Raw genomic sequence first — 26,955 nt, 5'->3', positions numbered from 1 at the left:
ATTTTTCTCCCGTTCATCTTCACAGCTGTCCGCTGAGCTCTGTTCCCTTCATAGCTCTGTTGCTACTTTCGTGTTTTCTGTCTTCTGCCCTTCTTTCTGCTCTTCTTCTGTCTGTCTTCAGCCTTGCTCTGCTGGGCTCTGTCAGCAAAACGCTTGAGCTCCTGAGAAAGACGCCAAAGGCCAAGCAAGCTGTCCCCATCCCCGTTTGTGAAGAACCGTGGATGCTCTTTAACTCCAGCCCAGCGAGAGCGAGGCCGGTGCCCAGGGCTCTGGGTGATGCCACCCAATAAATGTGGCTGCAGAACCACCTGCTGCTTAATTACATTAGAAACTCGGGCAGCGGGAGAAGCTGGGATGGCCCCAGGATGTAGCAGCAAAGGGACCAGGTTACCGAGAGAGAACCTGATGCGTGAACATCGTGGACTTCTCCTCTGCGCATCAGGGAAGTCTCACGCCGCCCTCTTTCCCCCCACCCAGGGATCTGACCGCAGAGGACCAGATCGCCCTGCTGAAATCCAGCGTCATTGAGGTGATCATGCTGCGCTCAAACCAGTCCTTCAGCCTGGAGGACATGACGTGGACCTGCGGCAGCAACGACTTCAAGTACCGGATCAGCGACGTCACCCAAGGTAAAGGCGCTGGGCTCGCCACCGGGCCTGGAGCAGGCCAAGAAACGTCATCCTGGCCTTAAATTCGGATGCACAAAGCCGACGCTGAGTAGTCTAGAAACGGAGACGCGGTGGCAGGCTGCAAGCTGGGGGAGAGCTAGCAGGAGCTCGGCGGTGTCACGGCCGGGCTGAGCCCCCTCCTGATGTCAGCTGGGCTCTGTTTATCCTCCGAGCCCCGCGCTGCGGGACGCGTGTGTGTCTTGCGGTCGGCCCGGCTGGCTGGAAGAGCCGTCAGCTCCTGAAGGAAAACAAAGCCGGGAGCGTGGTGGTGACTCAGAGCTGTCTCCAGCCTCCCTGCCCCGCACCGGGGCTTGAGCTCGGTTTGCACCGAGCTGTCGTGAAGGCTGGAAAGCTGCTCTGCCCCCGCTCTCGTCCCTCAGCTGTAGGGGCTCTGCGATCTCCTCCCAGAGCAGACCATGCTAAAGGGCCCTTTCTCTCTGCAGCCGGCCACAGCATGGACCTGCTCGAGCCGCTGGTGAAGTTCCAGGTTAGCCTGAAGAAGCTGAACCTGCACGAAGAAGAGCACGTGCTCCTCATGGCCATCTGCATCCTCTCCCCAGGTAGGAGGAAGCTCGGAGGTTGCTAATCTGCCGGGTTTTTGCTCTGCTAAGGCGCTCACCCCCCTAATACAACCCTTTTTCGCCTCTCTGCCCTTGCGGTACGGGGAGGAAGGGGGTGACGCCGCGTGCGTGCTGACGGCAGGGCTCTTTCCTAGATCGCCCCGGCGTGCAGGACACGTCGCTGGTGGAGTCGCTGCAGGATCGCCTCTCGGAGATCCTCCAGACCTACATCCGCTGCCGGCACCCGCCGCCCGGCAGCCGCCTGCTCTACGCGAAGATGATCCAGAAGCTGGCCGACCTGCGGAGCCTGAACGAAGAGCACTCCAAGCAGTACCGCTGCCTCTCCTTCCAGCCCGAGCACAGCATGCAGCTCACGCCGCTGGTGCTCGAGGTCTTCGGCAACGAGATATCCTGACTCCGCGCCTGGGCTTGAGCGCCCGCGAATAAAGGGATAAGTCAGCCCGGCTTCCCGGAGGCAGAGGGATGCGACCCCGGGTGGGAGTTTGTACGTAGACAGTTTGATTTCACACTACTGGCAGTTCTGCTTCGTTTTCTGCTCCGTGGCGGCTGGGTTTGCAGCGACAGACCCACTTCTGCGTTTGGTCCCTCTTCCCCCTCCGTGAATGACGTTTCTGCTTGTCCGCCGTCTGCAAGAGCTGACTTATCCCTTTATGGACGTCTCGAGGCTGTCTTCGTGCCGGGCTGCCTCAAACCACTTCTTTCTGAACCAAAAGCTCGGGCTGCTTGGAAATTTTTGAAAAAAAAACTCCGTGGTCACCCCGGCCACGGTAGGAGCTTTGGGCTCTGCATCCCTGTTGCATTGCCAGGCAAACCCGCTCCAGCGAGCTGCTGCGAGGCCAGAGATGCGCCGGGGCTCAGCTCGGGCCCGGGGGGGTGGATTTATCCCAACCCCTCGGCAGGGAGAGCTGGATGTGCCGTAATTCCTGTTCCCAACACTACTGCCCGGCGAGGAGGGAGCGGAGTGCTGCTGAGGGAGCGGGGGGCTGTCACCGGCCCCGCTCGGAGCCAAACCTCCCCGGGGGGCGGATTTGGGGCCGTGGCGGGAGCTGTGATGGCACCGGCCGGGGACTGCGGGAGCCGAGCGCCCTCGGCGTGTCCCGGGAAGCAGGGGAAAGCCGTCCCGTTCCCGATCCCCGCTCCGGCTGCTCCCGGGGCACAGCCTCGCCGCGGCCCCGGTGCGCTCGTGCCTTTGGACCCTGAGTCTCCGAGCAGGTGGCCTCTGCCACGGGAATTCCTGGTGGAGAATTCCAGCCGCATCCCGCTTCCCGGGATTCGCCTGCCCCGAAAGCGGCCAAGCGGAGCGGCCCGGCACCGCGGCCGGCAGGTCTCCGGGATGGGGAAGGCCGGAGGCGGCGGCGCCGCGCGGCATCAGGGGGGCCAGGAGGCTCCTGGTGAATAAACCTGATGTGGGGGGAAAGCGCCCGGCTGGTTTTTGGGGGGCGCCTGTGCGTGTGTCTGCCTGTGCACGTGTCTGCCTGTGCGCGTGTCTGCCTGTGCGTGTCCGTGTGTCTGTCCATGGCTGCGCCAGTGAGGGCGGCTGTCCGTGTGTCCGGCTGTCATCGGGCTGTGTGTCCGTGCAGGGCTGTCTGGGGTGTGGGGGGTGTGTGTGTGTGGGGGGGGGGGGGGGGCTGGCCATGTGTCTGTCCCTGTGTCTATGTGTCTGTCCATGTGTGTCCACATTCCTGTGACCACGTCCCTGTCCCTGTGTCCATCCCTTTGTCCCTGTGTCTGTCCCTGTGTTGCTCTGTGTGTCCATGTCCCTGTGTCTGTCGTTGCATCCACGTGTGTCTGTGTGTCTGTCCCTATGTCTACGTGTGTCCGTGTCTCTACGTGTCTTCCCCTTTGTCCCTGTGTCCATGTGTGTGTCCCTGTGTCCGTGTGTCTGTCCATGTGCGTCCACGTCTGTCCCCGTGTCCATCCATGTGTGTGTCCCTGTGTCCGTGTGTCTGTCCATGTGCGTCCACGTCTGTCCCTGTGTCCATCCATGTGTGTGTCCCTGTGTCTGTCCATGTGTGTCCACGTCTGTCCCTGTGTCTGTCCTGTGTCTGCGTGTCTGTCCCTGTGTCCGTCCCTTTGTCCCTATGTCTGTCCCTGTGTGTGTCCCTGTGTCCCCGTGTGGGTCCCCGGGTCCCTGGGGGGGGGGCGGCTTCACCCGAGCACGTCGCCCCGCCCGGACCTGTCGCTCCGCCCCCCCGTCCCCCCGTTCCCGGGGCTGGGGGCTGCGCAGGGCGCATGCGCAGCCGGCCGCGGGGCGGGGCAGGCAGGAGGGCGAGACGGCGCATGCGCAGCCGGCCCACAGCGGCGCACGGGGCGGGGTCGCTGCGCGTGCGCTGGGCGGGGCGGGGGCGGGGTTGCGCATGCGCGGGATGTGGGGCGCGCTGCGCGCCGCCCGCCTCATGGCCGCCGCCACCACCGCCGCCCCCGGGAGCGGGGCCGGGGCCAAGCGGCCCCGCTGCGAGCCCGTCCCGCGCATCGGCACCCACGACGGCACCTTCCACTGCGACGAGGCGCTGGCCTGCTACCTGCTGCGCCTGCTGCCGCGCTACCGGGTACGGGCTCCCGAGCGGCGGGAGCGGGGCCTGGCCGCCAGCAGCGCCGGGACCCCCGGCACCGGGGACACGACACCCCCCCCCAGCCCAGTGCCCCGGCCCGGCCGCCCAGGAACCCCCCAGCGCGGTGCCCCGGGGCCAGCCCTGCCTGGGAACCCCTTCCCCAGCCCGGTTACCCGGACCCGGGACCCCGCTCCCAGCCCGGTTCCCTGGGCCTGGACCCCCCCCCAGGACCCCCCCAGCCCGGTGCCCCGGGACTAGCCCCCCTTCCCGGGACCCCCTCCCCAGCCCGGTGCCCCAGGACCAGCACAACCCGGTTCTCCGGGCCCGTCCCCCCGCGGGATCCCCCCCCAGCCCGGTTCTCCGGGCCCCTCCCCCCGCGGGATCCCCCCCCTAGCCCGGTTCCCTAGGCCTGGGACCCTCCCAGTACCGTTTCCCGGCCCAGTTCCCCAGGCCCAGCTCCCCACCAGGATCCCCCCCCCTCCCGGGCTGTGCCCCACGCCCTGCCCTGTGGGCCGATCCCTGGACGCCCCGGTTGGGGACCCCGGCGTCACCTCGGGACCACCCGGGTCTCACCCCCGCGGCCCCCGTCAGGACGCGGAGGTGGTGCGGACCCGGGACCCCCAGCGCCTGGCCCAGTGCGACGTGGTGGTGGACGTGGGGGGCGAGTACGACCCCGAGAGACACCGCTACGACCATCACCAGAGGTGAGAGCCCCCCTCCCCCCCCCCCCCAAATCCCGGACGCCTGGGCCCCCCGGGGCTGACCCTGCCGCCCCGCAGGTCCTTCACGCAGTCCATGCGGTGCCTCCGTCCCGACAAGCCCTGGACCACGAAGCTGAGCAGCGCTGGGCTGGTCTACTGCCACTTCGGCTCGCAGATCCTCGGCGGCCTGCTGGGGCTGCCGGCGGACAGCCCCGTGGTGACGCTGCTCTACGATAAGGTACCGGCCGCCGAGCCCCCCACGGCAAAGCCACCCCCGAGTGGGGGCTTCCTCCGGTGCCGCGGTGGGGGCTGTGCCGGGGGCTGACCCACAGCGTCCCCCCCCTCCCCGCTGTCCCCAGCTGTATGAAAACTTCGTGGAGGAGATCGACGCCATTGACAACGGTATCTCGCAGCGGGACGGGGAGCCCCGCTACGCCCTGACCACCAACCTCAGCGCCCGCGTGGGCCACCTGAACCCCCGCTGGAACGACCCCGACCAGGACACCGAGGTTCGGGGGCTGCCGGGGACGGGGGGGCGGGGCGCGGGACAGCTGCCGCCCCCCCGTGCTGCCGCTGACCTTCGGCTCCGTCCCCCAGGCCGGGTTCAAGCGGGCGATGGAGCTGGTCGGGGGCGAGTTCATGGAGCGGCTCGACTACTACCACCGCGCCTGGCTGCCCGCGCGGGCGCTCGTGGAGGAGGCCGTCCGGCGGCGCTTCGAGGTACCCCCCGCGTTGGCTTCGGGGTCTCCGGGGCCCAAAAGTGGGGGGCGAGCTCTGGAGGAGCAGGGAGGCCCCCCCATATCCCGTGCATGGCTGTGCAATGCCCTCCTGCACCCCAAAACGCCCGTGCGTGATCGCGCTCCCCGCACAGTCCGCGTGGGCCGCGCCAGCAGCGCGAGGACCTAGACAGGCTGGTGTCGAGTGGGGGGAAACTGAGGCACGGCCGAGCTGGGGGGCAGGAGCCGGGCGTCCCGGCCCCGCGCGCTCAGCCTCGGCCCCGGCGCCCAGGTGGACGCGAGCGGGGAGGTGCTGGAGCTGCCGCAGGGCGGCTGCCCCTGGAAGGAGCACGTCTTCGGCCTGGAGAAGGAGCTGGCGCTGCCCAAGGCCCTGCAGCTGGTGCTCTACCCCGACCGCGGCGGGCAGTGGAGGGTGCAGAGCGTCCCGGCGGGGCCGCACACCTTCGAGAGCCGGTGAGACCCAGGCCCGCGGCGTCCCGGGCGTCCCCCGTGGCCGAGCAACCCCACGCGCCGGGGAAGGGGCTGCGGCGGGGCGCGTTTTCACGCCCGTTGCCTTCCTCTTCCTCGGCAGCCTTCCTCTCCCCGAGCCGTGGCGAGGCGTCCGTGACGAGGCTCTGTCACAGCTCACCGGCATCCCTGGCTGCGTCTTCGTGCACGCCAGCGGCTTCATCGGAGGCAACCGGACGCGGGAGGGGGCCCTGGAAATGGCCCGGCGGACGCTGGCGTGGCGGCAAGGGGGGGAGGCGCGGAGCAGCTAAATCTCTCCCCCAGGACTGCTCCAAACGGGGCCAGGACAGGCCCCCCCCATCCAGCGCGGAGGGGGGGCCACAGACTGCTGCTGGGATGGCTGAGGCTGCCCAGCTCAGCGCACATAATGGGATTGCAGCAGCCGAAGCGGGACAGCGAAGACGCGAGGCCGGGCCGAGGCGTCTGCCCGGCCCCGGGGGCTCCCTCCCAGTGTGGGGGCTCCCTCCCAGCGCAGGGGCATCACTGGTCCCAGTGCCAGCGCGGGGCTGGGCTGAGCCTGGTCGAATCCTGGATTCGGGAGGCTTTTTGCATCCGTTTTTCAGAAGGTTCCTCGCACTCGCGTTATGTATCTTTCTCGATGGCTTCCCACCCCCAATACCAGTAAAAACCAGTGCGTTCCCAGTGTGGTCGCTGCTTGGGCAATGGGGCTGGGGGGGGACCCTGATAGCGTGCGTGTGCCCTGTGCAGGGCACAGCCCAGGGGAGAAGGAGCCTGGGGAGGGGGGTTAGGACCAGGTGTCCTGGCCCCCCCGGACCCATTTCACCCCCCCCTCCACAGGCTGGGGGAGGACCCAGGCGTCCGGCTCCGTGGGGAGGGCACTGAGTCCCCCCCCCCCGCCTCGCTCTCAGCCTCCCGCTGCCGCCCGGAGCTGGGCGATGCGGCCGTGCCGGGCAGCCTGGCTGCTGCTGCTGCTGGCGCTGGGGCTGCCCGGCCGCCCCTGGGGCTGCCGCTGCCCCCGGGAGCCCCCCCCGGGGCCCCCCCTGGGCCGCAACGAGAGCCTGGCGCCGGGGGCACCCCGGGGCGGGCGGCCCAGGACCGCCGACCTGGCGGTGCTGGTGGCCGTGGGCGGCTGGGCGGCCGCCGTCCTCGCCTACGTGGGCCGCTACGTGCGGCGGAGCCGCGCCGAGGCCCGCCTGCACCTCCAGTACCTCAAGTCCCTGCCCTGCGAGCGGCCGAGCCCCGAGGAGGAGGAGGATGGGGAGGAAGAGCAACTCCGCGCCGTCCTTTGACGCCCCACGGTGTCCCGATGCACCGTCCTGCAGCGAACTGGCCCCGCGAGGGAAGCCGGAGTGGGTTCGTACTCTATTTTTTTTCCTTTTTTAACCCCCCATCCTCGTGCCGGCTCCGTCCAGGCTCTGCTCCGCTCTCCCCCCAGCCCCGACACTAACGCGTGGCCCCGCTAGAGCTGGTCACCGCCGTCCTTTCCAGCCGGGTTAACGCATCCGGCTTCCCCCGGGATGCGGATTCCCTGCCCCAGGATGGGGCTTGGCTTTGGCGGGGGGGAGACGACGGTCTGGGGGGGTGGTTTGCAGCATGACGGGATTGATGCCATCCCGGCTGCCGCTTCCCGATGCCGGGGCAGGAAGGACTTGAGCTGCCGGGCTGGAAGGGGGGGTGTGATCGTTTGCAGCCATTTGGGGTGCAGAAATCCCCGCCGAGGGATGGGGGCACACGGGGGGACAGCGGGCAGCGAGCAGAGCCCTCACCGCTCCCGTCATCTCTGTGCCCTGGGGTTTAGCAGAGCAATTACTGTGTAATCCCAGGATTTAGCCGTGTGCAATCCCAGGGATTAACTGCGCTGCCCCCAGCTGCCCCTCTGCTAATCCCTGCTCGGCCGAGGGGGGGTTGGCCAGCACCGGGGGAAGGGGCTGTTCGCTCCCACCTCGAGCCAAAGCCTGGCGGCTCCTGCCCTGGCCTTCCCCCAGGGAAAATTGATCCACGGCTCCAGCTGCTTTAAAACAAACATGCTGTCATGCCTTAAATCTGTTTTTTTGTTTTTTAGGGTTTCTTTTATAATTAAGGCACAGAAAAGGGAAGGAAAAAGAAAGTCCTTGTCATTGCAACCTCTTTTTGGTACTGTAAAGCACTACTGGAGCCCCCAGCGCGAACGACAGCCCACGAGGCTTTGAGAACTCATCCGTGCGGAAACCACGAGCTCCCCGGGCGAGGAAAGAGCGACGCGATGGGAAAAGAGGCATCAGGTAGAAAGAGCGATCTTTAATCTGTACAGTAGCAGCCCCGCGCGAAGCGGGCTGCCTTCCTCTGCCGGGCGCGTGCGGCAAACAGGGAGGCCCCATTGCCAACCTGAGACAGTCAAAGGTGCCGGAGGCCAACAGCAGCTTCCACGCGCCGCGTCCCCGCGGGAGGAGGACGCAGCTGCGGAGGGAACATCCCAGTCCCGGCTTATTGGGAAGAGCGGAAGAGGCTGCTGGGGGACGTCGGCGCCCCGTCACAGCTCCGAGAACAAGGGCTGCTCCCGCACGCTGGCGCTGGCCATGGCTGCGACGGGGCTGCGGCCGGGGCTGAAGCAGGGCAGCTGGGCGCTCACGAAGAAGAAGGGGATGTGGCTGATCTTCCCCGTGGACCAGCACTGGAGGGAACGGGAGCGCACAGATGGGTCTGGGGTGTCTCCGTGCCGCCCTCGGCTCCGCCATCCCCGCCCTCCACCCGGGGCCCTAAGCTGAGCCTAGCGTCACCCCCTCTTCCTCCCTGTAGTTGAGGCGAGGACACCTTCCTCATCCTCACCTGTCCACAGGGACATTGGGAAAGGCTCCTCAGCTCCTCCGGCCACCGGATTGAGCTCACTAGGGTACAGCAAGGGGAAGCGCAAGGGAAGCGGCCAAAACGGGGCCGCTCCCGGAGCCGGGGCCGCACTCACCACGGTCAGCAGGGCGCCTTTCTTGAAGCAGGGGTGGAAAGCGATGAGCTGAGGCTGGGCCCCCTGCTCGCCTCGCAGGAAACCGCTGGAAGGAAAAGGAAAAGCCCCCGGTTACAGTGCGCTCGCATCGGGTTAGCAGAGCGGTTTAAGCCCCCACTGCACCGAGCATCGGGCAAGAACAGCCAGAAGCAGAGGATTTTGAGCTGGTTAATGGACAGCTTGTCCAAAACGTGACCATTTCTGGGGCAAAACACAGCACCCTGCCTGAGAAAATTCCCAGCCGCGATGCTACGGGGGACTTAACCCGCCAATACGCACCAGGGCAGGAGCTCAAACACGGGGCTGTTGCGGGTGCGAAACACTGCGATGACTGTTGGGCTCTCGGGAACGTCGGGATTCCCTGCAGGAGGGAAAGAGAACAAGCGACTGAGGCATTTCCTTGTCTGAGCAACAGCCGGGGCGCCCACGTCGGAGCCCGGCACACAGAAAGGCCTGTTGAGGAGAGACCGGGATGGCAAGGTCATGTTTTTGTGGGGAGCAGCTGAGGGAACTGGACACTACGGAGACTGGGGCAGGCAGCCACAAAGGTTGGGGAAAAGCTGGCTTCGGACCTCCTTTTCCTCGCACCAAGATGAGCAATACCCAGGCAAGGGGCTTTCAAAGACACTTCAGTGAGTTAAAGGCTTTACTCCAAGGGCTTCGGGTAGGTGGATGTGGTGGAGAAGGGTTTGGGCACCAGACGGAGCAACTCCTTTGGAAATTCCCCAGCTCTGAAGGGCAGGACGCTCGGAGGCCTCGTCCTCGGCATCCTCAGCAACGTCCTGCTCCAGCTCACTTACAGGAGCATGTTGAAGCCAAGCCTGGCTCGCGGCTCCAAAACGTGAAGGTTATTTTCAGTCCCTCTCACCCCCGTGCAGCTTCCGCACCGAGATCCACGCAGGATGAGCAGAGGGCAAGGAACGGGAGTTGTGGTACCCCTCGTCTTTTCCCTCACTTTCTTCCCCACCCGGCTTTAAGCACAACACTGGATTTCGCACAGAAATGAGTGGTTGGAGCAGCCGAGTCTTGGGCCCAGCCACTTCTGACACTGCTTCGGATGTCACCCAGCTGGTGGCTTGCAGGGAGGGAGTCTGAGGCGAGCAGCACCCCCAGCTCGGCGTTTTGGTCCCCTTTCAAAGGTCTGCTTTGTCTCGGGAGGGCCTGGGCCCGGCTGCAGCCAGGAGGGCCTGAATAGCTCGATTATCCCAGGGGCTGCTCCAAAAACAGAGCCGAGAGGCCCAGTCGGGCTCCCGGCCTAATGTGGGCACTGTGGGAACACAGAGACCTTGCGGGGTGGTTTGTAGAGGTGATTCATCCGACTGAAAGGGGGGAGGGAACTCATCCAATTCCCAGACTGCCACTTCCAAGGACACAGAGGAGCAGACACAGCCGAGGAGCAAAGAAAGCCTCGAGAAGGCAGGACGGAGCGCGGGTGTTGCCCTCCGGACCCAGCTCCGTCACCCCACCAGGGTCCACGCTCCTTCCGCCTGCTGGAAGGGGGATTTCGGGCAAAGCCAGGGAACGAGGAGGAGCCCGCGCTGGGGCGGGTGAGGCGGGGGAGCCTCTCCCTTTACCTCTGATGATCACCGCGAGCCTCTCGCCGCTGGGGTCCCAGGCCATGGAGTGCACCTCTCCTCCGATCCTGAAACCGGCACAAGCAGCAGTGAGAGCCCCCTCCCCACAGCTAACGGCACCGGCGGTTGGCTGACAAGCGGGGGTGCGGACCCCTCCGCCTCCCAGGCGGGTTGTAGGAACAGGCATCCCGTTAGGGGAAAGCCCAGAGCCGGTCCTCACCTCTCCTCCCCGTAGAGCGTCTCGAAGGTCGTCTCCGACAGGTCTGCCACGATAGAAGCTGTTTTCGATCCTCCCACTTGCCCCTGCATCTCCCCTGAAACCAAGTCCCAAGTCATTTCTCACAGTTTCCTGGACAAATTACTACGTGGGTTGTTTTAATGCCCCAAACTGTGCCTGTGTTTACAAAATGATACAGAGTTTCTCTCTGTTTCTCAGAGTAGCTGTTGAGTCACCTGCTCCTCTCCCAGAAGCATCCCCATGTTTAGGATGGATGGCAGGGGAGGCTTTCCCTCTACAAATATGGGGACTAGCTGCTTCCATGGAAAAAAAACAGAGGTGCACTGTCAAAGTTTCCCTGCAAACTGTGTGTGACCATAAAGTCATAAGTCAGAGCAAGAGACAACAGGAGAGGGAAAAAATTCAACACTACAGAGACACTGTGCTTTGTCCTATTCCCCTTCCCACCCCCACCACGACAAAGCACCCAGGAAGGGCTCCCGGTTTGAGAGACTCCTGAGAATCTGCTGCTTTCACACACTTCCCCCGGGTGCCCTGGCTTTGCCTGGGTCACTTCACAGGCAGCAGGCTGTGAAATGCTCCTAATAAATAAAAAGCCTATCTGGCCAGAGACAGCCCTGGCCGAAAGCAAGACAATCGCTTACGAAGCAGCTCTTGGAAAGCTTCACCTCCGCTGTTTGCTCCGGCAGACTCACCCCTGTACTCCGAGAAGGACAAGGAGTAGATGACGGACTCCCCCAGCACAGTGAAGAGCAGTCGGCTGCCGTCAGGGCTCCAGCACCCCGTCTGCAGGACGCAAAGGCACGTTAAAAGCAGCTAACGAGGCCAGGGATTCGGCAGCTCTCACTCCAGAGCACTTTGCAAAAGACTTTTCAGAGCCAGCTGGAAACAGGGGAGTTTCTTCCCCTCGTGGGTGGGAAGTGCCCTTTCTCAGCTGACCCCGTCATACCTGGCAGCGTCCTTTGATCGTGGGCCACCTCTCGCACGTCCACATCTGAGCCTCCCACACCCTGGAAGAGAGGCAGGGCCGAAGTGAGCGAGACCAACTGCGTTTCTACCCTTTCCAGCCTAACTCGGGGTCAGACACATTGTGAGCTGCCCCAATTCTGCTTCTCTGAGAGAAGCTCTAGACATCAGACCCAGTTAACCATCAATTTTGCTCCCCTCTCAAGACACAGGCAGGAAAGGGAGCAGTCTGGGACACACACAGGGCAAATCCACTTTGTTTGGAGACATTAAAAGCAGCGGGGACAGGCTGGGAGCTCACCTGAACACAGCCGAGGGGGTGGCCGCGAGGACCTTGCTGCCGTCTGGTGACCAAGCCAAGTAAGTGACACCGCCGCCCCCGAACCACGGCAGCTGGACGCAGTTTTCGGTGGACACATCCCACACCTAGAGGAGGGGACGCGGGGGGCTGGAGGATAACCGCACCCAAACCATTTCTAGGTGACGCAGCGGAGGATTCGGCAGTCCTCGTATCCAAATACACCACGCCGGAAGGGGCCGCGCGGTCTCCCTTACTCACCAACATGGCCGTGTCGACCGGCGAAGCCGAAAGCAACAACTCCCCGCTGGGGGCCCAGGCGAGGCTGGTGACAGGGCTGTGCCCGGGGTAGGAGAGCACCTGGGCGCAGCCGGACGAGGGTCTGGAGGGAAGGAGGGACGGCTTTCGTCACGCGGCGCAGACCGTGGCTGATCGCGGGAGGGACGGGCTCCCGGTGACAGGCCGTGCCACGCGGGCAGGGCGAGGGAGGGCCGCTTACCTGGTGGAGAGCGAGGTGGGGTCCAGGTGCCACACCAGGACGCAGCTCTGGCAGGCCACGGCGAGGATGGAGGCGCACAGCGGCTTCCAGGCCATGGCGGCCACGTTCCTCTGCAAGCGATGCTTCAGCGTGGGGATGGTGGCGCTGCGGGAGGGGGGCGAAGAGTGACCGGAGCCAGAAAATCAGGGATCAGAGTCTTCCCGCCGCCCGGGGCCGGTCCCCGTCCAGCTCCCAGCGTCCTCCCTCCAGCACCGACCGCGGTGGAGGCCTAAGAGCATGGGGTGAGGGGGAATCCTTGTGCGGGGGGACAGGGGAGACCCCAGCCAGGTGACTCTGAGCCGGCGAGACGGCCGCACACCTCGTGCGATCAAGCGGCATGCCCCGTGCTGCCCACGGCCTAGGCCCAGGGTGAGATATGGCACTTGCTGGCTTGAAATCCCAGCTGGGGGAGAAAGCTCCAGCGGGGGAAAGCTGGGAGGGTTTCAGAATGAGCCGGGTGAGTCTTCTCTTAAGCAGGGCTTTATATGTCTGCTTAGCCTCGCCCAGGGAGCAGGGAGACCTGCAGCAGAAATAAGATTCAGTGATGCCCAAGAGGGGAAGGGAACGTCCCATCCCAGAGCCGCGAGCTGCTCTGCCTGCTGAGCGCAGCTAGGCCGCGGGCGCTGCGGCAGCCCACCCTCTGGGGCGACCGAGCCACAGAGCGGGGAGGGAAAGAAAGAAAACAAGGCTCAAATGAGATCAGAGATCTTAGGAAATGTCCTAGCAGAGCTCCTGCTGCACAGCAAGAAATTCTGGGGATAGGCAGTGCCGATGGGAGCAGAGCCTGACTGCAGACACTGTGGCAACGCTGGCCAGTGACACAGGATGAATCATATGTGCTAGAGGCGGATTTGAAAGGGAAAAACCAGGAGGAGATGTAACGCTGGGATCTGCAGAAGTGGACAGGCTTCCCTGAGGAGCAGAGCTTTCCAGGGAAGCCACTGTGCCCTGGACAGAGAGGCACCAGGCACAGCGGTCAGGGCTGTGGGACTTCATGCAGAATCAGAGGCAGCGAATGTCCCCAAACACCTGCAGACCCAACGCTCCTTACCTGTTTGTGTTGTAGACGCGAATGGAGTCGTCCAGAAGAGCCACCGCAAACTTGCTGGTGTGGGGATGCCAGGCGAAGGCTCGGATGGTGCAGCCGGCCCTGGCGGGAGGGACGGGGCAGGGTGAGACACTCTGGGCGGCAGACCAGGGTTTCCGGCTCAAGACAGCAGTGACAAGCCCCAAAGCACGAGACGTGACCCATCTCCTCCGTTCCCAGCAGCCCCCCAGGGCCGGTAAAGATCTGGCAGTTCAGTTCACCAGGAAGCAGAGGGAGGAAGGATTTTTCAGACGAGGCTTCGCAAGCCGAGCGGGCACACTAACGACACCGGAGCGATTTGTGTCAGAGCAACCCCTCCTCTCCCTGACGCGCAGAGTCATGAGCGAAATAAAACTTCCCCTTTCACTGCTGAGCAAGACACTTTCCTCTGATAAACTGCCTGTTCCTGGCAGTTTTCCACAGGGGTCTGCAAAGCACCTACTTAGCAAACAGTCAATGGTCGCTGTTTGAAGGAAGCTTCCAAGCTGAAGCCATGGAAGGAGTAAAACGCCCTGATGTGATCTAGCACTGTTTCTTCCATGGCACTGGGGCCGCCTGCTTTGCCTCTCCGCGTTGTCACACAACAAGTGGGGTAACCACGGGCAGGCAATGGGGAAATAGTTTCCTGGACATCCCCTTACTGGGGAAACAGCACAAAAAAACATCGGCTGCTTCTGTCATTGCTTTTGTGCCCATAGGCCCTTTGATCAGCTCTATAAACCCCATTTTGCAGCGTAGAGGCAAGACCAGAGAGACTCAGAGTCTCGTTGAGCGTAGACCCAGCTCAGGTCTCTGAAACCACAGGTATGAGAGTCACAGATGCACGGCACGGCAGTGGCTCAACGCGCAGGACTTACCAGTCCACCGCTTGGGAGAACTCCGCGATCATGTCTTCACTGGTTAGCTTTAGGGAAGAGGACAGACAGGGAGAAGAGTTAATGCTGATCTGGCAGCGCACACGTGAGGAAAACAAGAGCTGCCTCCGTTACGGGAGTCAGGAGCTTCCCCACGTCCAGACAAACCCCTTCCCTCTCACCCCGCCTCGAGTTTTGAACCCTCAGGAGCACTTTGCTGCGCTCTGTTCTCCCTCCCTTTGACAAAGAAAACTCGCAGTGTTGTGGTGCTTTTAGCCAGGCGGAATATTTTGCTGTATTTTCAGATGTGAGCCACCTACCCATAAGCCAAACCAGCAAAGCCAACGGCACATGCAACGGCTGCCTTCTAGCAGCGATACCTGGGGATGAGGATTAATGCCCCCAAAAACTCACCGACAAGTGGGGGAAGAGGGAGCCGTGCAGAGAGGAGACCCAGTGGCACACGGCCAGGGCGTAGCGCGATCCTGTCTTCACCCACTGCAGAGCTGGGGAGAGAAAGGGTCGTCAGTGCTTTGCGATCTTCCAAGGAGGGCCAAAGAGCCGAGGAGGCGCAGTCAGCTCCTACAGGCCAGGGAGGGTCAATGGAGACACGTGTGAGGCGTGATTTGATTTAACAAAACCAAAAGGCACTGAATTTAACCCAGGTCCCCAAATCTCAGTGAGACAGCGGCTCTAGCAGCTTTGATAAGCAGCACGGGCAAAGCCACAGCACCTTCCTTGCTAGGTGGTGCAGAAAGTGTCACTAGGCTGAGGAAGGAAAGGGAACGAAGGGATCAAAGCGAGAGCTGGAGAGATCCAGGAGAAAGGTCTCCAGGGCCTCTGAGAGCAGCCCAGACTCACCCTCCTCCTCGGCGTTCGCCACCTCGTTGAGCACCCCGCACACTCCCACGTCCCGCCTGCAACAGAAAGCTCTCAGTCTCCCTCCTTCCCGCGAGGGGACACGCGGGGCAGCAGGCATCACACAGGGCGTCAAGCACTTTCCAGGGCTGCGGGTAACCTCTCCCCAGCCTCACCCCCGCCCACAGCTATTCCTCATCCTCTTTACATCCCCCCTCACCTGCCGGTGCAGCCTGGGGCCCCCAAACCAGCTCTCCCCTCAGCTGCGGGCGTTTGTCTGTTAGTCACAAGCCAAGGCTGAAGGTGCTGGAACTGCCAGCCCGGCCCCCCAGCTGCACGGAGCTCTCGGCTATATTATGACCCCCCTTGAGCTCTCCAGGACCCCCAGAAACCCCAGGTGGGAGCAGCCTGCCCAGCACCAGGTGAGGCCTTGGGGGGGGGGGGGGGGGGAACACACTCTCCTGCTGCTTGTGAGGGAGAGTGGAGGCTTCTGCTGTGCTCCAGGATCAAGAGGCTCCAGGCCAGGGAACAAAAGCGGGTTTCGTTCAGCTCCTAAGGGAGCTCGAGGCAGCTCGGGCTGCTGAACGAGCTGCCGCCTCCCGGCTTTCCCCACCGCGCTCACCAGGCGTTGATGCACCGCTTCCAGAGGGACTCGCGGTGGTGGATGAAGGCGGGCTTGGTGCCGTGCTCCAGGCGGCTGTGAGCCTTCAGGGTTTCCTTGGGCAGGCTGAGGACGGGCAGGTCGGCCAGCTGCGGGCACAGGCAGCGAGCGGTGAGTGCGGCCCCTGAGCTTGGGGGGGTTTGGGGGGCAGCAGGGCAAAGGGTGACTGCGGAGCAGGGAGGCACTTCCAGCCCCAGAAAGCAAACATAGACATGAGAAAAAGGGGGGAGTAGAGACTTGGGGGGGCAGGGGGGAGGATGGAGAATATCACAGGCCTGAGCCTGCTCCCCTTGAGACATGGGGTAACCTTTGGGGGAGATGTGGGGCTGCTGGAAAGGGGGGAAAGCGGGTGATTCGGGGTAAGCGGTGCTCCCTGCTGTCTCAGCACAAACCAGAGCTGCATAAAGCAACCGGCCTCCCTGCAGCCCTCGCTCACAGAGGCTGGCAAAGGAAAAGGGGGTGGCCTGCCCTTTTCTGCACCTCTTGTCCCCCCTCACTAGGGGATGGAGCCCAAGCGGCGGCTGAGGGGGCAGGCGGGTGCCACCGCAGTGCCACGAGTGCTCACCTGGCTCTGGAAAGCGAGGGGCAGCGTCTCGTAGAGGTGGCCGCACACCAGGGCGTTATTGAACTCGTAGAGGGTGATGTCCCCGGGGGGCGGCGGCGGGGGGAACAGGCCTAAGGAGCACATCCTGCTGCAGGTCCTGGGGGGGGAGGGGGGTAAAAAAATTACACTCAGATAGAGGAAAACGCTGCCCCCCCCCCGACCAGTGGAGCCTTGTCTGACCCCCAGCAAGTCCCTCTGCCTGGGGGAGGGGAGGGCTGAGAGGGGAAAGGGGGTGGGGGGACCCCATTCAAACTCCATCCCCTGCCCTCAGGGGTCCCATCACTGCAACCCCCCCCCCAGGTGCCCTCTGCCCCCAAACTAACCCCTCAATGGCCCCCCAGCACCCTTCTCGCCCCCAGCAGCTCCCCAGTATCACCCCTGCACCCAGCCGCCCCCCGGCCCTAGATGCCACCCCTCCTGCAGCCCCCCAGCGCCCTCACGAGCGACCCCGCCCCAGCATCACCCCCCAAAACCTTCTGCCCCCCCCAAATCGCCTCCGCCCCCCTCCCAAACACGCCGCTGCCCCTGTTTCCCCCCCCACCCCGGGCCTCTGCCCCCCGCTGACCCCCTCACAGACGCACCCGGCCGCTGTACTGCCCCGCCGATGCCCCGCAGCCCCGCTTCGAGCCCGCCGTCGCCCCCCGCGCCGCCATTGCCCCTCTCACCCCTTCGCGCCTCCCGCGGCTGTTGGGCGCGCGGACGGGTGCCCGCACGGGCCAATCCCCGCGGCCGACGGGTGCCCGCGCGGGACACTTCCTCGCGGCCGCCTCCGCCCACGCCACCTAGCGGCGGCGGCGCGGAGGGTGGGGGGGAATTAAAGGGGCCGCGGCGGCGCGCTCAGCGCCGTCCGCTCAGCAGCATGGGGGCGGCCCACACGGATAGCTGGCTGCCTGGCTGGTCCTTCCCGGCGCAGCTAGTCCCTCCCACCCCATAGAAACTCGGGGCTCCTCCTCTGTAAGACGGGCCGGTAATGGTGGGGTGACCCCCGTGGCGGGCGTTGCCCTTTTAAGAGCGGCGGCGCGCCCCCCGCGGTGGCGGGAAAAAGGCACGTGGCGGCAGCGGGGCTGCGCTGGGGAACCCCCTCCCGGCGCCCCCCGCCCCCGTGGGGTCCCCGGGGCACCCAGCGGCCTTGCACCGCGCTCACCCCCCCGCCGCCCCGGGGAGTCACGGCGGGACCTGCGGCTGGGGGGGTCGGGGCGTGCTCACCCCCCCTCCCCGTGCCCGGGTCCCACGCGTGCACGCTCTCCGCCTGCCCACGCACGACCCCCACGCGTGTACACATCCCTCCATACCTTCCCCCGCACAGCTCCCATGGGTGCACCCCTCTGCACCCCCGGGCTTGGGTCCCAGGGGTGCCCGCCCCCCTCTAGGCAGTGCGCTGGGTGCTGCTCCCCCCGCCCCAGCCCAGCCCCTCCGGCTTGGAGCGCTCCCAGCTCCTCTTCTCGGGATCTCATTTTCCTTCCCTCCCGTTTTCGGCTCGCTTTTATTATATTTATCTCTGTATTTTCCGTAGCGGCCACAGAAGTTATTTTAATTTTTTCAGGATATTAAATAAACGCTCTGGCGGAGGGGGCTGCGGCGGGAGGCCCTGCATTCCTCGCCCATTACGGAGCGAGCGGGGTTTGATAGGAGACAACGATTTGGACGGCGCCGAGCGCTGGGAGACATCAGAGCCACCACAGGCCTGGCTCGGCCGCGCCGTCTTCCCTTCCCTTGGACGCGGCGGCGGCAGCTCAACCCCCCCACGTGCCCCGCCGGGAACCGCAGACCTCGCCGCCCTCCTCCCCGGTGGCTCGGGGTGTCCCTGATGGGGTCTCAGGGGGGTCCTGGGGGGTGAGGAGGGGGTGCCCCCAAAGCCGAGCCGCGGTTTGGGAGGCTCCGGGCGGTCGATGCTCGCGGCAGCCCCGGGTTTGGGGCTCGCTGGCGCGGCTGGACGCTCCCCTCGGCGGCAGCCCACCCAGGGCGAGCGGTGCTGGGGGAGCTGCCGTTTTGGGGGGAAAACCCCACAAATGGGGGGCGGAGTGGCCCGACAGCGTGGGGGGGCTGGAAGAGCCGGCACCGGCCATCCCGAATCCCCCGGGGCGGCTTTACGGCACGGGGAGAGGCAGCGCCCGCGGCGTGGGGTCCCCTGCCGTCCCAAGGCTCCGGCCGCCCCTCGTGCCTCAGTTTCCCCTTCGCACGCTGGGGCCGGGGCCGCATCCAGGCTCCGTCGCGCAGCATCCCCTGCCCCGGGCGCCCCGTCACCTCCCGGGGACAACGGGGCGGGGGGGGACGCCTGGGTCCTCGCCAGCTCTGGGGAGCCGGGGCCGCGGCGGCGGTGACTCAGCCGGCGGCTGGCACACGTGGCCCCGCCACGCTGGCGCAGGGACCCGCCGCGGCCCCGGCTGCCTCCCCGGTGCCGTGGCGGCCGCGCGCGGGGCCGCGGCTGCAGCCGCTGTTTGCGCTGGCGCCGGGCGCCGGGCCCTTTCCGCCCTCGCTCGCCCCTTCGGTTTGTTTTTTTTCCCCTCTGCTTTGCGGCGTTTTGCAGAAAAACCCAGGGAAGCCCCAAACCGTGGCGCCGAGCCGGGAGCGCCTGGCGTGGGGGGACGCCGCGGCCCCCCCGCGCCTCCGGCCCTCGAGGCTGCCGGGGGGAACTGGGGTGCGGGGCGGCCCCCCGTCCTTCCCGGGGGCTGGGGTCGGCCCCGGTGACAAAGCCCCGTTCTGTCCCCAAAAGCAGCTCGGGGTGCTTGTGCGGTCCCTGAGCCTGGGGGTGTGGGGGACAGAGGGACGCAGGGATGGGGGTTATGGGGACCTTGTGACAGAGGGACATGGGGATGGTGGCCGTGGGGACTATGGGACACGGGGATGGTGGCCATGGGGACATGGGGACCATGGGACATGGAGACACAGCTATGGGGGTTGCGGGGACAGAGGAACACGTGGATGGTGGCCGTGGGGACACAGGGACTCAGGGATGGTGGCCTTGGGGATATGGGGACCATGGGACACATGGATGGTGGCCATGGGGACCATGGGACATGGGGACATGGAGACACAGGGATGGGGGCTGTGGGGACAGAGGGACACATGGATGATGGCCATGGGGATATGGGGACCATGGGACATGAGGATGGTGGCCATGGGGATGATGGGACATGGGGACAGGAATGGGGGTTGTGGGGACAGAGGGACACAGGGATGGTGGCCATGGGGATATGGGGACCAAGGGAGATGGGGATGGTGGCCATGGGGACACATGGATGGGGACATGGGGACACAGGGCACAGGAATGGGGGTTATGGGGACACATGGATGGGGACATGGGGACACAGGTTGTTCCCAGCCCTGCTGAGCCCCCATCACCCCTCGGCTCAGCCACGCTGGGGGGGGGGGGAACCTCTGCTGCAGCCACCACTGCAACGAAGCCGCCCGTGCTCAGCGCCGGGGGGGGGGGCAGGAAGAGGCCGCCGCCGCTCCGCTTTCGCTCCTCATCCATCCCTTTATTGCAAATTATTTTTTTGGGGGGGGGGGCAGCCAGCTCAAACGGGGTGGGGGGGACATTAGTGCCTAACGGCCCGGGCGGGCTAACGAAGGGGGGGGGAAGGAAGGGGCCGACCGCGGGCTCCAACCCTGTCCCTGAGCTGTGTGCGGGGCGAAGGGGGGGGGGGGGTGACAAAACACCCCCCCCCCAAAAACCGCCCGGTTCGTTAGGAGCCCGGGCGCTAACGCCGCCGCATAACTTAAAAGCTATAATTTATACCGAGCCGGGCGCCCGCCCAATAAATACCCCCGCGGGGCGAGGAGGAGGAAGAGGAGGAGGAAGGGCTCAGATCTCCAGCAAGCTGCCGGGCTCGGGGCTGGGGGGGTCCTTGGCGGGGGGGGACGCAGGGGCGGCGGCGGCGGCGGCGGCGGGGGGCTCGGGGGGGGCCTTGGCCTCGCCGTGGGTCTTCTGGTGCTTGCTGAGGTGGTCGGAGCGGGTGAAGCGCTTGTCGCAGAGGAGGCAGGTGAACTTCTTCTCGCGGGTGTGGGTGCGCACGTGGCGCTCCAGCTCGTCGGCGCGCGGGAAGCGCTTGCCGCAGAAGAGCCAGTTGCAGACGAAGGGCCGCTCGCCCGTGTGCCAGCGCAGGTGGGCCTTGAGGTGCGACGCCTTGCCGTACACCTTCCCGCAGCCCGGCACGTGGCAGCTGTGCAGCGGCTTCCGCCGCCCGCCGCCCCCCCCCGCCGCCCCCCCGAGCCGCTCCAGCTCCTGGCAGTTGGGGCAGTCGCAGGGCGGCCGCCCCCCGCTCCCCCCGCCGCCGCCGCCGCCGCCCGGGCTGCCCCGCGCGGCTTTGGGCCCCTCGGGTTTTTGAGGGGGGGGCGGCGGGGGGGGCGGCGGGGGCAGCAGCGGGGCGGCGCCGTAGGGCGTCAGGGCGGCCAGGTCGGTGCCGTAGGCGGGCAGGGGGGGGCTGGGGGCCCGCAGGGGGCCCGGCAGCCCCTCGCCGCCCAGCCAGGCGCCGTTGGGGTGCACGTCCCACCAGGGACCCCCCCCCGCAGCGCCGCCCCCCCCGCCTCCTCCGGCGGCCCCCCCCAGCCCGGCTTTGTACCAGGAGCCGTAGGCGGCGTGGGCCACCTCCAGCGGCGGGTGACACCAGTCACCGGGCGGGTGGCCCTTGGCCACCACCACGGGGCCGGGGGCCAGCGGCTCCTGGGGGCCGGCGGCGGCGGGCGGCGGGGCGAAGGGGGGGGCGAAGGCGCCGTAGTCGGGGCCGTAGGCGGGTGCCTGGGGGCTGCCCGAGGGCGGCAGCAGCCCCGCGGCGCTGGGGAAGGCGGCCGCCGCGTACGAGTCGCCCATGGCGGCGGCGGGAGGGGGGGGTGGCGGCGGGGGGGGTCCGGCCGGGCGGGCGTCAGCGGAGCGGGGCGCTCGGGGCCATGGCGCCCGGCGGCCTGTGGGGAGAGAGACGGGGTTGGGGGGCGGCAGGGGGGCAGCCGGTGCGATGGGGCACCCAGTGATGTGGGGCACCCGGTGCAATGGGGCACCCAGAGCCGTGGGGCACCCAGAGCAACCGGGTATTTGGTGCAATGGGGCACCCAGTGCAAGGGGGCACCTGGTGCAATAGGACACCCAGAGCAATGAGAGATCCAGAGCAATGGGGCACCCAGTGATGTGGGGCAGCCAGAGCAATGAGGCACCCGGTGCAATGGGGCACCCAGTGATGAGGGACACCCAGTGCAATGGGGCACCTGGTGCAATGGGGCACGCAGTGAGGAAGGACACCCAGAGCAATGGGGCACCCAGTGCAATGGGGCACCCAACAATGTGGGGCACCCAGTGCAATGAGGCACCCAGAGCATGGGGCACCCAGTGCAATGGGGCACCTGGTGCAATGGGGCACTCAGTGAGGAGGGACACCCAGTGCAATGGGGCACCTGGTGCAATGGGGCACCTGGTGCAGTGGGGCACCCAATGCAATGGGGCACTCAGTGAGGAGGGACACCCAGTTCAATGGGGCACCCAGAGCAATGGGGCACCTGGTGCAATGCAGCACCCAGTGATGTGGGGCACCCACCGCCATCCGGTACCCAGCGCCGTGGGGCCCCCAGTGCCATGGGGCACCCCACACTTCGGGAGCACCCCTCTCCGGGAGCCTCATGGCGGGGTGGGGGGGGGGATTCTCTGAGGGCTAATACCAGGGTTGAGCAACCCCCGGGGGGCCGCCGCCGCCCCTCTCCCCCCCGCCGCGCCGGGCTCCCGGCCTCCCCCTGTTTCCAATCTCGGCTCCTTCTGCCTTTATGGCCTTTTAATCGAATTACGCTGCGGCCTCCCCCCCCCCCCGCCCGCTCCCTCCGCGACTTCCTCTCCTTTTATTCCCTCCCCGGGTTTCATGTGCCGCTCGCCGAGGCCGCGCGGGAAAAGCCGAGACCGGGCGTCACGAGCTGCCCCCGGCCGCGCGGCTCCCCCCGTTTGCACCCCCCCCCCCCCGCAGCCCGGTTTCTCTTTTCTCCCTTTTTTTCCCTTTTTTTCCCCCCTCCCCCCCTCCCAATTTGCGGCTTTTCCAGCTTTTTTTTTCCCCTCGCGATGCTTTTTTGCGCTGCGCCTATTTTTAATCCGGCCCCGGCTGCGGCCGCAATGTGCTCCCGGCCCTCCAAGGATAACAAGGGCCAGGCCTGTGCCCCGGGAACGCTGCCCTGCCGCCAGAGCCGAGCTAATTAAAACCAGGGCGAGCGCCTAACGGAGGCACGCTTAAAATAGTGTAAACCTCCCATAAATCAGCTTAGCTTGTGCCGGTAAATTAGGAACCGGGCGCCCGCCCCCCCCCCCCGGGAGAGCCCGGGCCGGGCTGAGAACGGCTGCAGCTCGGTGCACTGGTGGCTGCTGCAGAAATGAGGCTTGGGGGGGGGGGAGGGGGGGGAGGGACCTGGCAACTGGAGCTGAACCCTGATTAGACACCGGAGAAGCCACTCGGGGCCACCCGGCCCCAGCGGGCTGCCCCGGACGCCTGGGTCCCGTCCCAGCGGGGTGGGGGGGCTCCGGGTCCCAGCAGCCCCAAGGCCCCATCCTGGCTCCGTGAGCCCCAGTCCCTGATTCCCAGGCTCCGATCCCCCATCCCCGCTCCCCAATTCCCACTCCCCAGTTCCCGCTCCCCAGTCCTGGTCCCTGATTCCCAGTTCCCGCTCCCCAGTCCCAGATTCCCAGTTCCCCATCCCCAGTTCCCAGTCCCTGATCCCGGCTCCCCAGTCCGCAGTAGTCGGTCCCCAGTCCTCCATCCCTCACCCCCGATTCCCAATCCCTGATCCCAGTTCCCCATCCCTGATCCCCCATTCCCGGGTGCCCAATTCCCAGTGCCCAAAGCCCGATCCCTGATTCCCCATCCCCAGGCCCCGAGCCCCGAGCCGTGATCCCAGGCCCCGATCCCAGCCCCAAGCCGTGATCCCGGGCCCCGATCCCAGCCCCAAGCCGTGATCCCGAGTCCCAATCCCAGCCCCGAGCTGTGATCCCGGGCCCCAATCCCAGGCCGTGATCCATGCTCCCCAGCCCCCAATTCCCCTCCCTGCACATCCCACCCCTGCTCCGTGGTCCCCAGTCCCTCATTCCCAGTCCCTGGTTCCCAGTTGCTGACCCAGCTCCCCAGTCCCCAATCCCTCCTTCCCAGTCCTCAGTCCTTAATTCCCAGTCCCCAATCCCCCATCCCTCATTCCCAGTCCCCAATCCCTCATTCCCAGGCCCCGGTCCCTCATTCCCAGTCCCCAGTCCCCCATTCCCTGACCCCCAGTCCCCTGTCCCAAATCCCTCATTCCCAGTCCCCAATCCCCCATTCCCAGTCCGATGTCCCAAATCCCTCATTCACGGTCCCCAGTCCCTAATTCCCAGTCCCCAATCCCCCAATTCCTCCTTCCCAGTCCCCTGTCCCCAATCCCTAATTCCCAATCCTGCAATCCCTTATTCCCAGTCCCGAGTCCCTCATTCCCAGTCCCCGGTCTCCAGTCCCTCATTCCCAGTCTGCTGTCCCCAGTCCCCAATCCCCAATTCCCAGGCCCCAATCCCTTATTCCCAGTCCCCAATCCCCAATTCCCAGGCCCCAATCCCCCATCCCTGACCCCCCCTCCCCAGTCCCCTGTCCCCAATCCCTCATTCCCGCTCCCCGATCCCTCATTCCCGGTCCCCATCCCTGTCCCCGGCCCCGCTGCCTCCCTGCGCAGCCGCAGCCATTTTGGCCCCTGTGCGGTGCCACCAGGCACCGGCCGAGGTCACCGTCACCGCGGCCCCAGACCCCCCCCGGGGACCCACCGAGCCCCCACTGTGCCCCCAGCTCCTCCCCCAGGTCCCCAGGCAGCCGGGGGGCCACGTGGCCCCGTCCCCTCCCCGGGCGGGGGTGACACCGGGGTCCCCACGGGCAGGGGACAGCGGGAGGGAGGCCGGGACCCCCTGCGGGGAAGGGGGACGTCGTCCCTGTCCCCTGCCACGGGCACGTCCCCCTCTCCCTGTCCCCCCCCCGGGGACCGCGGTGGCCTCCGGCGCCAGCCCTGTGTCCCCACAGGGACCTGCGGCCACCGCGTGCCGGGGACAGACATGTCCCCATCGGCAGCTCCTGGCGTGCCACAGGTCTGGGGACAGACGTGTCCCCGTCAGCAGGTCCTGGCATGCTGTGGCCTTGGGGACAGACGTGTCCCCACCAGCGGCTCCTGGCATGCCACAGGTCTGGGGACAGACGTGTCCCCGTCAGCAGGTCCTGGCGTGCTGTGGCCTTGGGGACAGACATGTCCCCACTAGCAGGTCCCAGGGTGCCACAGGTCTGGGGACAGACGTGTCCCCATCAGCAGGTCCTGGCGTGCTGTGGCCTTGGGGACAGATGTGTCCCCACCAGCAGCTCCTGGCACTGTGGCCTTGGGGACAGACGTGTCCCCACCAGCAGGTCCCAGGGTGCCACAGGTTTGGGGACAGACGTGTCCCCACCAGCAGCTCCTGGTGTGTCATGGATCTGGGGACAAACCTGTCCCCACCAGCAGCTCCTGGCACTCTGTGGCCTTGGGGACAGACGTGTCCCCACCAGCAGCTCCTGATGTGCCATGGCTTTGGGGACAGACGTGTCCCCACCAGCAGCTCCTGGTGCTCTGTGGCCTTGGGGACACACAGGTCCCCACCGGCAGGTCACGGGGCGCCGTGGCCCTGGGGACAGACGCGTCCCCACCGGCAGGTCCCCACGCGCCCCCGGGGGGCCCCGGTGTCATGGGACCCGCCATAGCCCCGGGCGGCCGCAGCCGGGGTCCCACTGCGGCGGTGGCAGCGGTGGCGGGGGGGGGACACAGGGACACGGGGACACAGGGACACGGGGACACCCGTCTGGAAACAGCAGGTCCTTGCAGCCCTCACGGCCTGGGGGGGGCACCTCCTTTTGGGGGGGTCCCCATCCCGAGGGGGGGGGGGTCCCTTATCCCAGGGGATCCCTTATGCTTGGGGGGGTCCTTTCCCAGGGGGATTCCCTATCCCAAAGGGGGGGACCCCCATCCCGGGGGGGTCCTCTGTCCTGGGGGTCCCCTGTCCTGGGGGTCCCTGTGTCCCGGGGGTCCCTGTGTCCTGGGGGGGGTCCCCATCCCGGGGGAATCCCCATCCCGGGGTGGGGGGATCCCCTGTCCCAGAGGGTCCCTGACCCCCGGGGGGGCTCCCCGGTCCCGGGATGGTGCCGGTGTCCCAGTGTCCGTCCGCCTCCCCCCCCCGCCCCCCCCCCCGAGGCGCCCCGGGCTCCTTACCGCGCTCCGGGGCTCCGCGGGTCCCGCAGTGCCGGGGCTCCCGGGGGTGCCGGGGTCGGAGGGTGCCGGTTCCCGGGGGCTCCCGGGGGTGCCGAGGTCCGAGGGTGCCGGGGCTGCCGGTTACCGGGGCTGCCGGGCTCCGGGGATCTTGAGGGCGCCGGTTCCCGGAGGTGCCGGTTCCCGGGGGTCCCGGGGGTGCCGGGTCCTGGGGGTCCCGGGGGTGCTGGTTCCCGGAGGTACCGGGGGTGCCGGTTCCCGGGGGTGCCGGTTCCCGGAGGTGCCGGGGGTGCCGGTTGCCGGGGGTGCCGGGGGCTCCGGGGGCGCCGGTGCGGCGGGGAGCGGAGGGGAGCGCGGCGGCCGCCCGCCCCGCTGTGCCGCTGCGCCGCGGCTGGGCCGGGCCGGGACCGGGGCCGCGGCGGGAGCCCTGCCCCGAACCGCCCCTCGGCCGGGGGGGCCCGGCCGGGCCGGGGGGGCGGCGGGGGACGGGGGGAGGGCGAAAAAAAATAGACGACGGCGAAGAAGGGAAAGAGAAAGAAAAGAAGGAGAAGGGGAAAAGGGAAAGGGAAAGAGAGGGAAAAGAGAAGAAGAAGGAAAAGGGAAAAGGGAAAGGAAAGGGAAAGGAAGAAAAGCGGAAAGGAAAAGAAAAAAGGATGAGAAAGGAAAAGAAAGGAGGCAAAGGAAAAGAGAAGAAAAGGAAAGGGAAAAGGAAAAGAGAAAAGGAAGAAAAAGGAAAAGGGAAAAAGAAGGAAAAGGAAAAAGGTCAGGGAGAAGGAAAAGAAAAGGAAAAGAAAAAGGAAGAAACAGGAAAAGAGAAGAAGAAAAAGGAAAGAGAAAAGGAAAGGGAAAGAAAAAGGAGGAAAAGGAAAAGGAAAGGAAAAGGAACAGGAAAGGAAAAGAAGGAAAAGGGAAAAGGAAAGAAGGAAAAGGGAAAAAGAAGAGGGAAAAGGAAAAGGGAAAAGGAAAGAAGCAAAAGGGAAAAGAAAAGGGAAAGGGAAAAGGGAAAAGGAAAGAAGGAAAAGGGAAAGGAGAGAGGAAAAGAAAAATGAAAGGTAGAAAAAAGGAAAAGAAAAAGTAGGAAAAGGAAACAGAAACTGGGAAAAGAGCAAGGTGACGAGAGAAGAGAAGGGAAGTTGGGAAGGGAGGAAGACACAAAGGCCGAAGGATCGAAGCTGAGGGAAAGGGACCAGCTCCAGGGGACGGCGGGAGCGGGGAGGAGGGAAGGGAATGAAAGAAAAAAGAGGGGAGAAAGAGGGAAAGGAAAGAGGAGTGACCGAGCAGGGAAGGATGGAGGGAGAGGGCCAAGAGGAAAAGGAGGCGATGGAGAGGAAGCGCTAAGGAAACAGAAGGAAAAGGGGAAGGAAGAAGGAGGGAGAAAAGGAAGGATGGGGG

At 65.8% G+C, this 26,955-nt stretch overlaps 4 protein-coding genes across 11 annotated transcripts in view; 2 read left to right on the top strand and 2 right to left on the bottom strand.

Moving 5' to 3' along the window:
* VDR (vitamin D receptor) overlaps positions 1-2,666 on the top strand; it is a 36,542-nt gene extending 33,876 nt beyond the window's left edge. For all 7 annotated transcript variants that reach the window (XM_064498736.1, XM_064498735.1, XM_026119541.2 and 4 more), the window contains 3 exons: positions 478-629; positions 1,112-1,228; positions 1,384-2,666. In XM_064498736.1, the coding sequence (XP_064354806.1) occupies positions 478-629; positions 1,112-1,228; positions 1,384-1,643 (529 nt within the window). In that variant the 3' untranslated portion in view covers positions 1,644-2,666. The remainder of the gene's footprint in view (positions 1-477; positions 630-1,111; positions 1,229-1,383) is intronic.
* A 908-nt stretch (positions 2,667-3,574) lies between these two features.
* MYG1 (MYG1 exonuclease) lies at positions 3,575-6,388 on the top strand. Its single transcript, XM_064498757.1, has 7 exons — positions 3,575-3,798; positions 4,393-4,505; positions 4,581-4,740; positions 4,862-5,011; positions 5,100-5,222; positions 5,511-5,692; positions 5,811-6,388. Exons 1-7 carry the CDS (start codon positions 3,607-3,609, stop codon positions 5,995-5,997), a joined length of 1,107 nt encoding a protein of 368 aa, XP_064354827.1. The 5' UTR covers positions 3,575-3,606; the 3' UTR covers positions 5,998-6,388.
* Positions 6,389-7,964: 1,576 nt separating this feature from the next.
* The window catches only part of AAAS (aladin WD repeat nucleoporin), a 49,059-nt gene continuing 30,068 nt past the window's right edge, over positions 7,965-26,955 (bottom strand). Inside the window, exons 2-18 of one of the 2 annotated variants that reach the window (XM_064498744.1) lie at positions 17,028-17,047; positions 16,324-16,459; positions 15,720-15,847; positions 15,101-15,156; positions 14,654-14,745; positions 14,243-14,289; positions 13,350-13,448; positions 12,260-12,403; positions 12,022-12,142; positions 11,764-11,888; positions 11,446-11,506; positions 11,192-11,282; positions 10,479-10,572; positions 10,259-10,326; positions 8,964-9,045; positions 8,646-8,730; positions 7,965-8,357 (exon numbers count right to left, since the gene is read on the bottom strand). In XM_064498744.1, coding sequence (XP_064354814.1) covers positions 8,217-8,357; positions 8,646-8,730; positions 8,964-9,045; positions 10,259-10,326; positions 10,479-10,572; positions 11,192-11,282; positions 11,446-11,506; positions 11,764-11,888; positions 12,022-12,142; positions 12,260-12,403; positions 13,350-13,448; positions 14,243-14,289; positions 14,654-14,745; positions 15,101-15,156; positions 15,720-15,847; positions 16,324-16,446 — 1,557 coding nt within the window. In that variant the 5' untranslated portion in view covers positions 16,447-16,459; positions 17,028-17,047 and the 3' untranslated portion in view covers positions 7,965-8,216. Of the gene's footprint in view, positions 8,358-8,645; positions 8,731-8,963; positions 9,046-10,258; positions 10,327-10,478; positions 10,573-11,191; positions 11,283-11,445; positions 11,507-11,763; positions 11,889-12,021; positions 12,143-12,259; positions 12,404-13,349; positions 13,449-14,242; positions 14,290-14,653; positions 14,746-15,100; positions 15,157-15,719; positions 15,848-16,323; positions 16,460-16,943; positions 17,132-26,955 lie in introns of those variants that run through there. The other variant, XM_064498745.1, reaches the window with a different exon arrangement.
* Positions 19,846-25,996, bottom strand: SP7 (Sp7 transcription factor). The gene is made up of 2 exons (XM_064498758.1): positions 25,567-25,996; positions 19,846-21,264 (listed from the first exon to the last, which is right to left on the bottom strand). The coding sequence occupies exon 2, from the start codon at positions 21,170-21,172 to the stop codon at positions 20,168-20,170; it is 1,005 nt and encodes a 334-aa protein (XP_064354828.1). The 5' UTR covers positions 21,173-21,264; positions 25,567-25,996; the 3' UTR covers positions 19,846-20,167.

The sequence above is a fragment of the Dromaius novaehollandiae genome, chromosome 28, assembly GCF_036370855.1.
Source record: "Dromaius novaehollandiae isolate bDroNov1 chromosome 28, bDroNov1.hap1, whole genome shotgun sequence".
Taxonomy (NCBI): Eukaryota; Metazoa; Chordata; class Aves; order Casuariiformes; family Dromaiidae; genus Dromaius; species Dromaius novaehollandiae.
The sequence above is the reverse complement of the archived record's forward strand: the minus strand, read 5'-3'. Positions and strand labels throughout refer to the sequence as shown.

Excerpts from the sequence above, each read along its gene's own strand:
- MYG1 (XM_064498757.1), top strand. The coding sequence starts at position 3,607 with ATGCGCGGGATGTGGGGCGCGCTGCGCGCCGCCCGCCTCATGGCCGCC. Across the intron at positions 4,741-4,861 it reads TGACGCTGCTCTACGATAAG|CTGTATGAAAACTTCGTGGA; the intron begins GTACCGGCCGCC and ends CGCTGTCCCCAG. Across the intron at positions 5,012-5,099 it reads ACCCCGACCAGGACACCGAG|GCCGGGTTCAAGCGGGCGAT; the intron begins GTTCGGGGGCTG and ends TCCGTCCCCCAG.
- SP7 (XM_064498758.1), bottom strand. The coding sequence starts at position 21,172 with ATGGGCGACTCGTACGCGGCGGCCGCCTTCCCCAGCGCCGCGGGGCTG.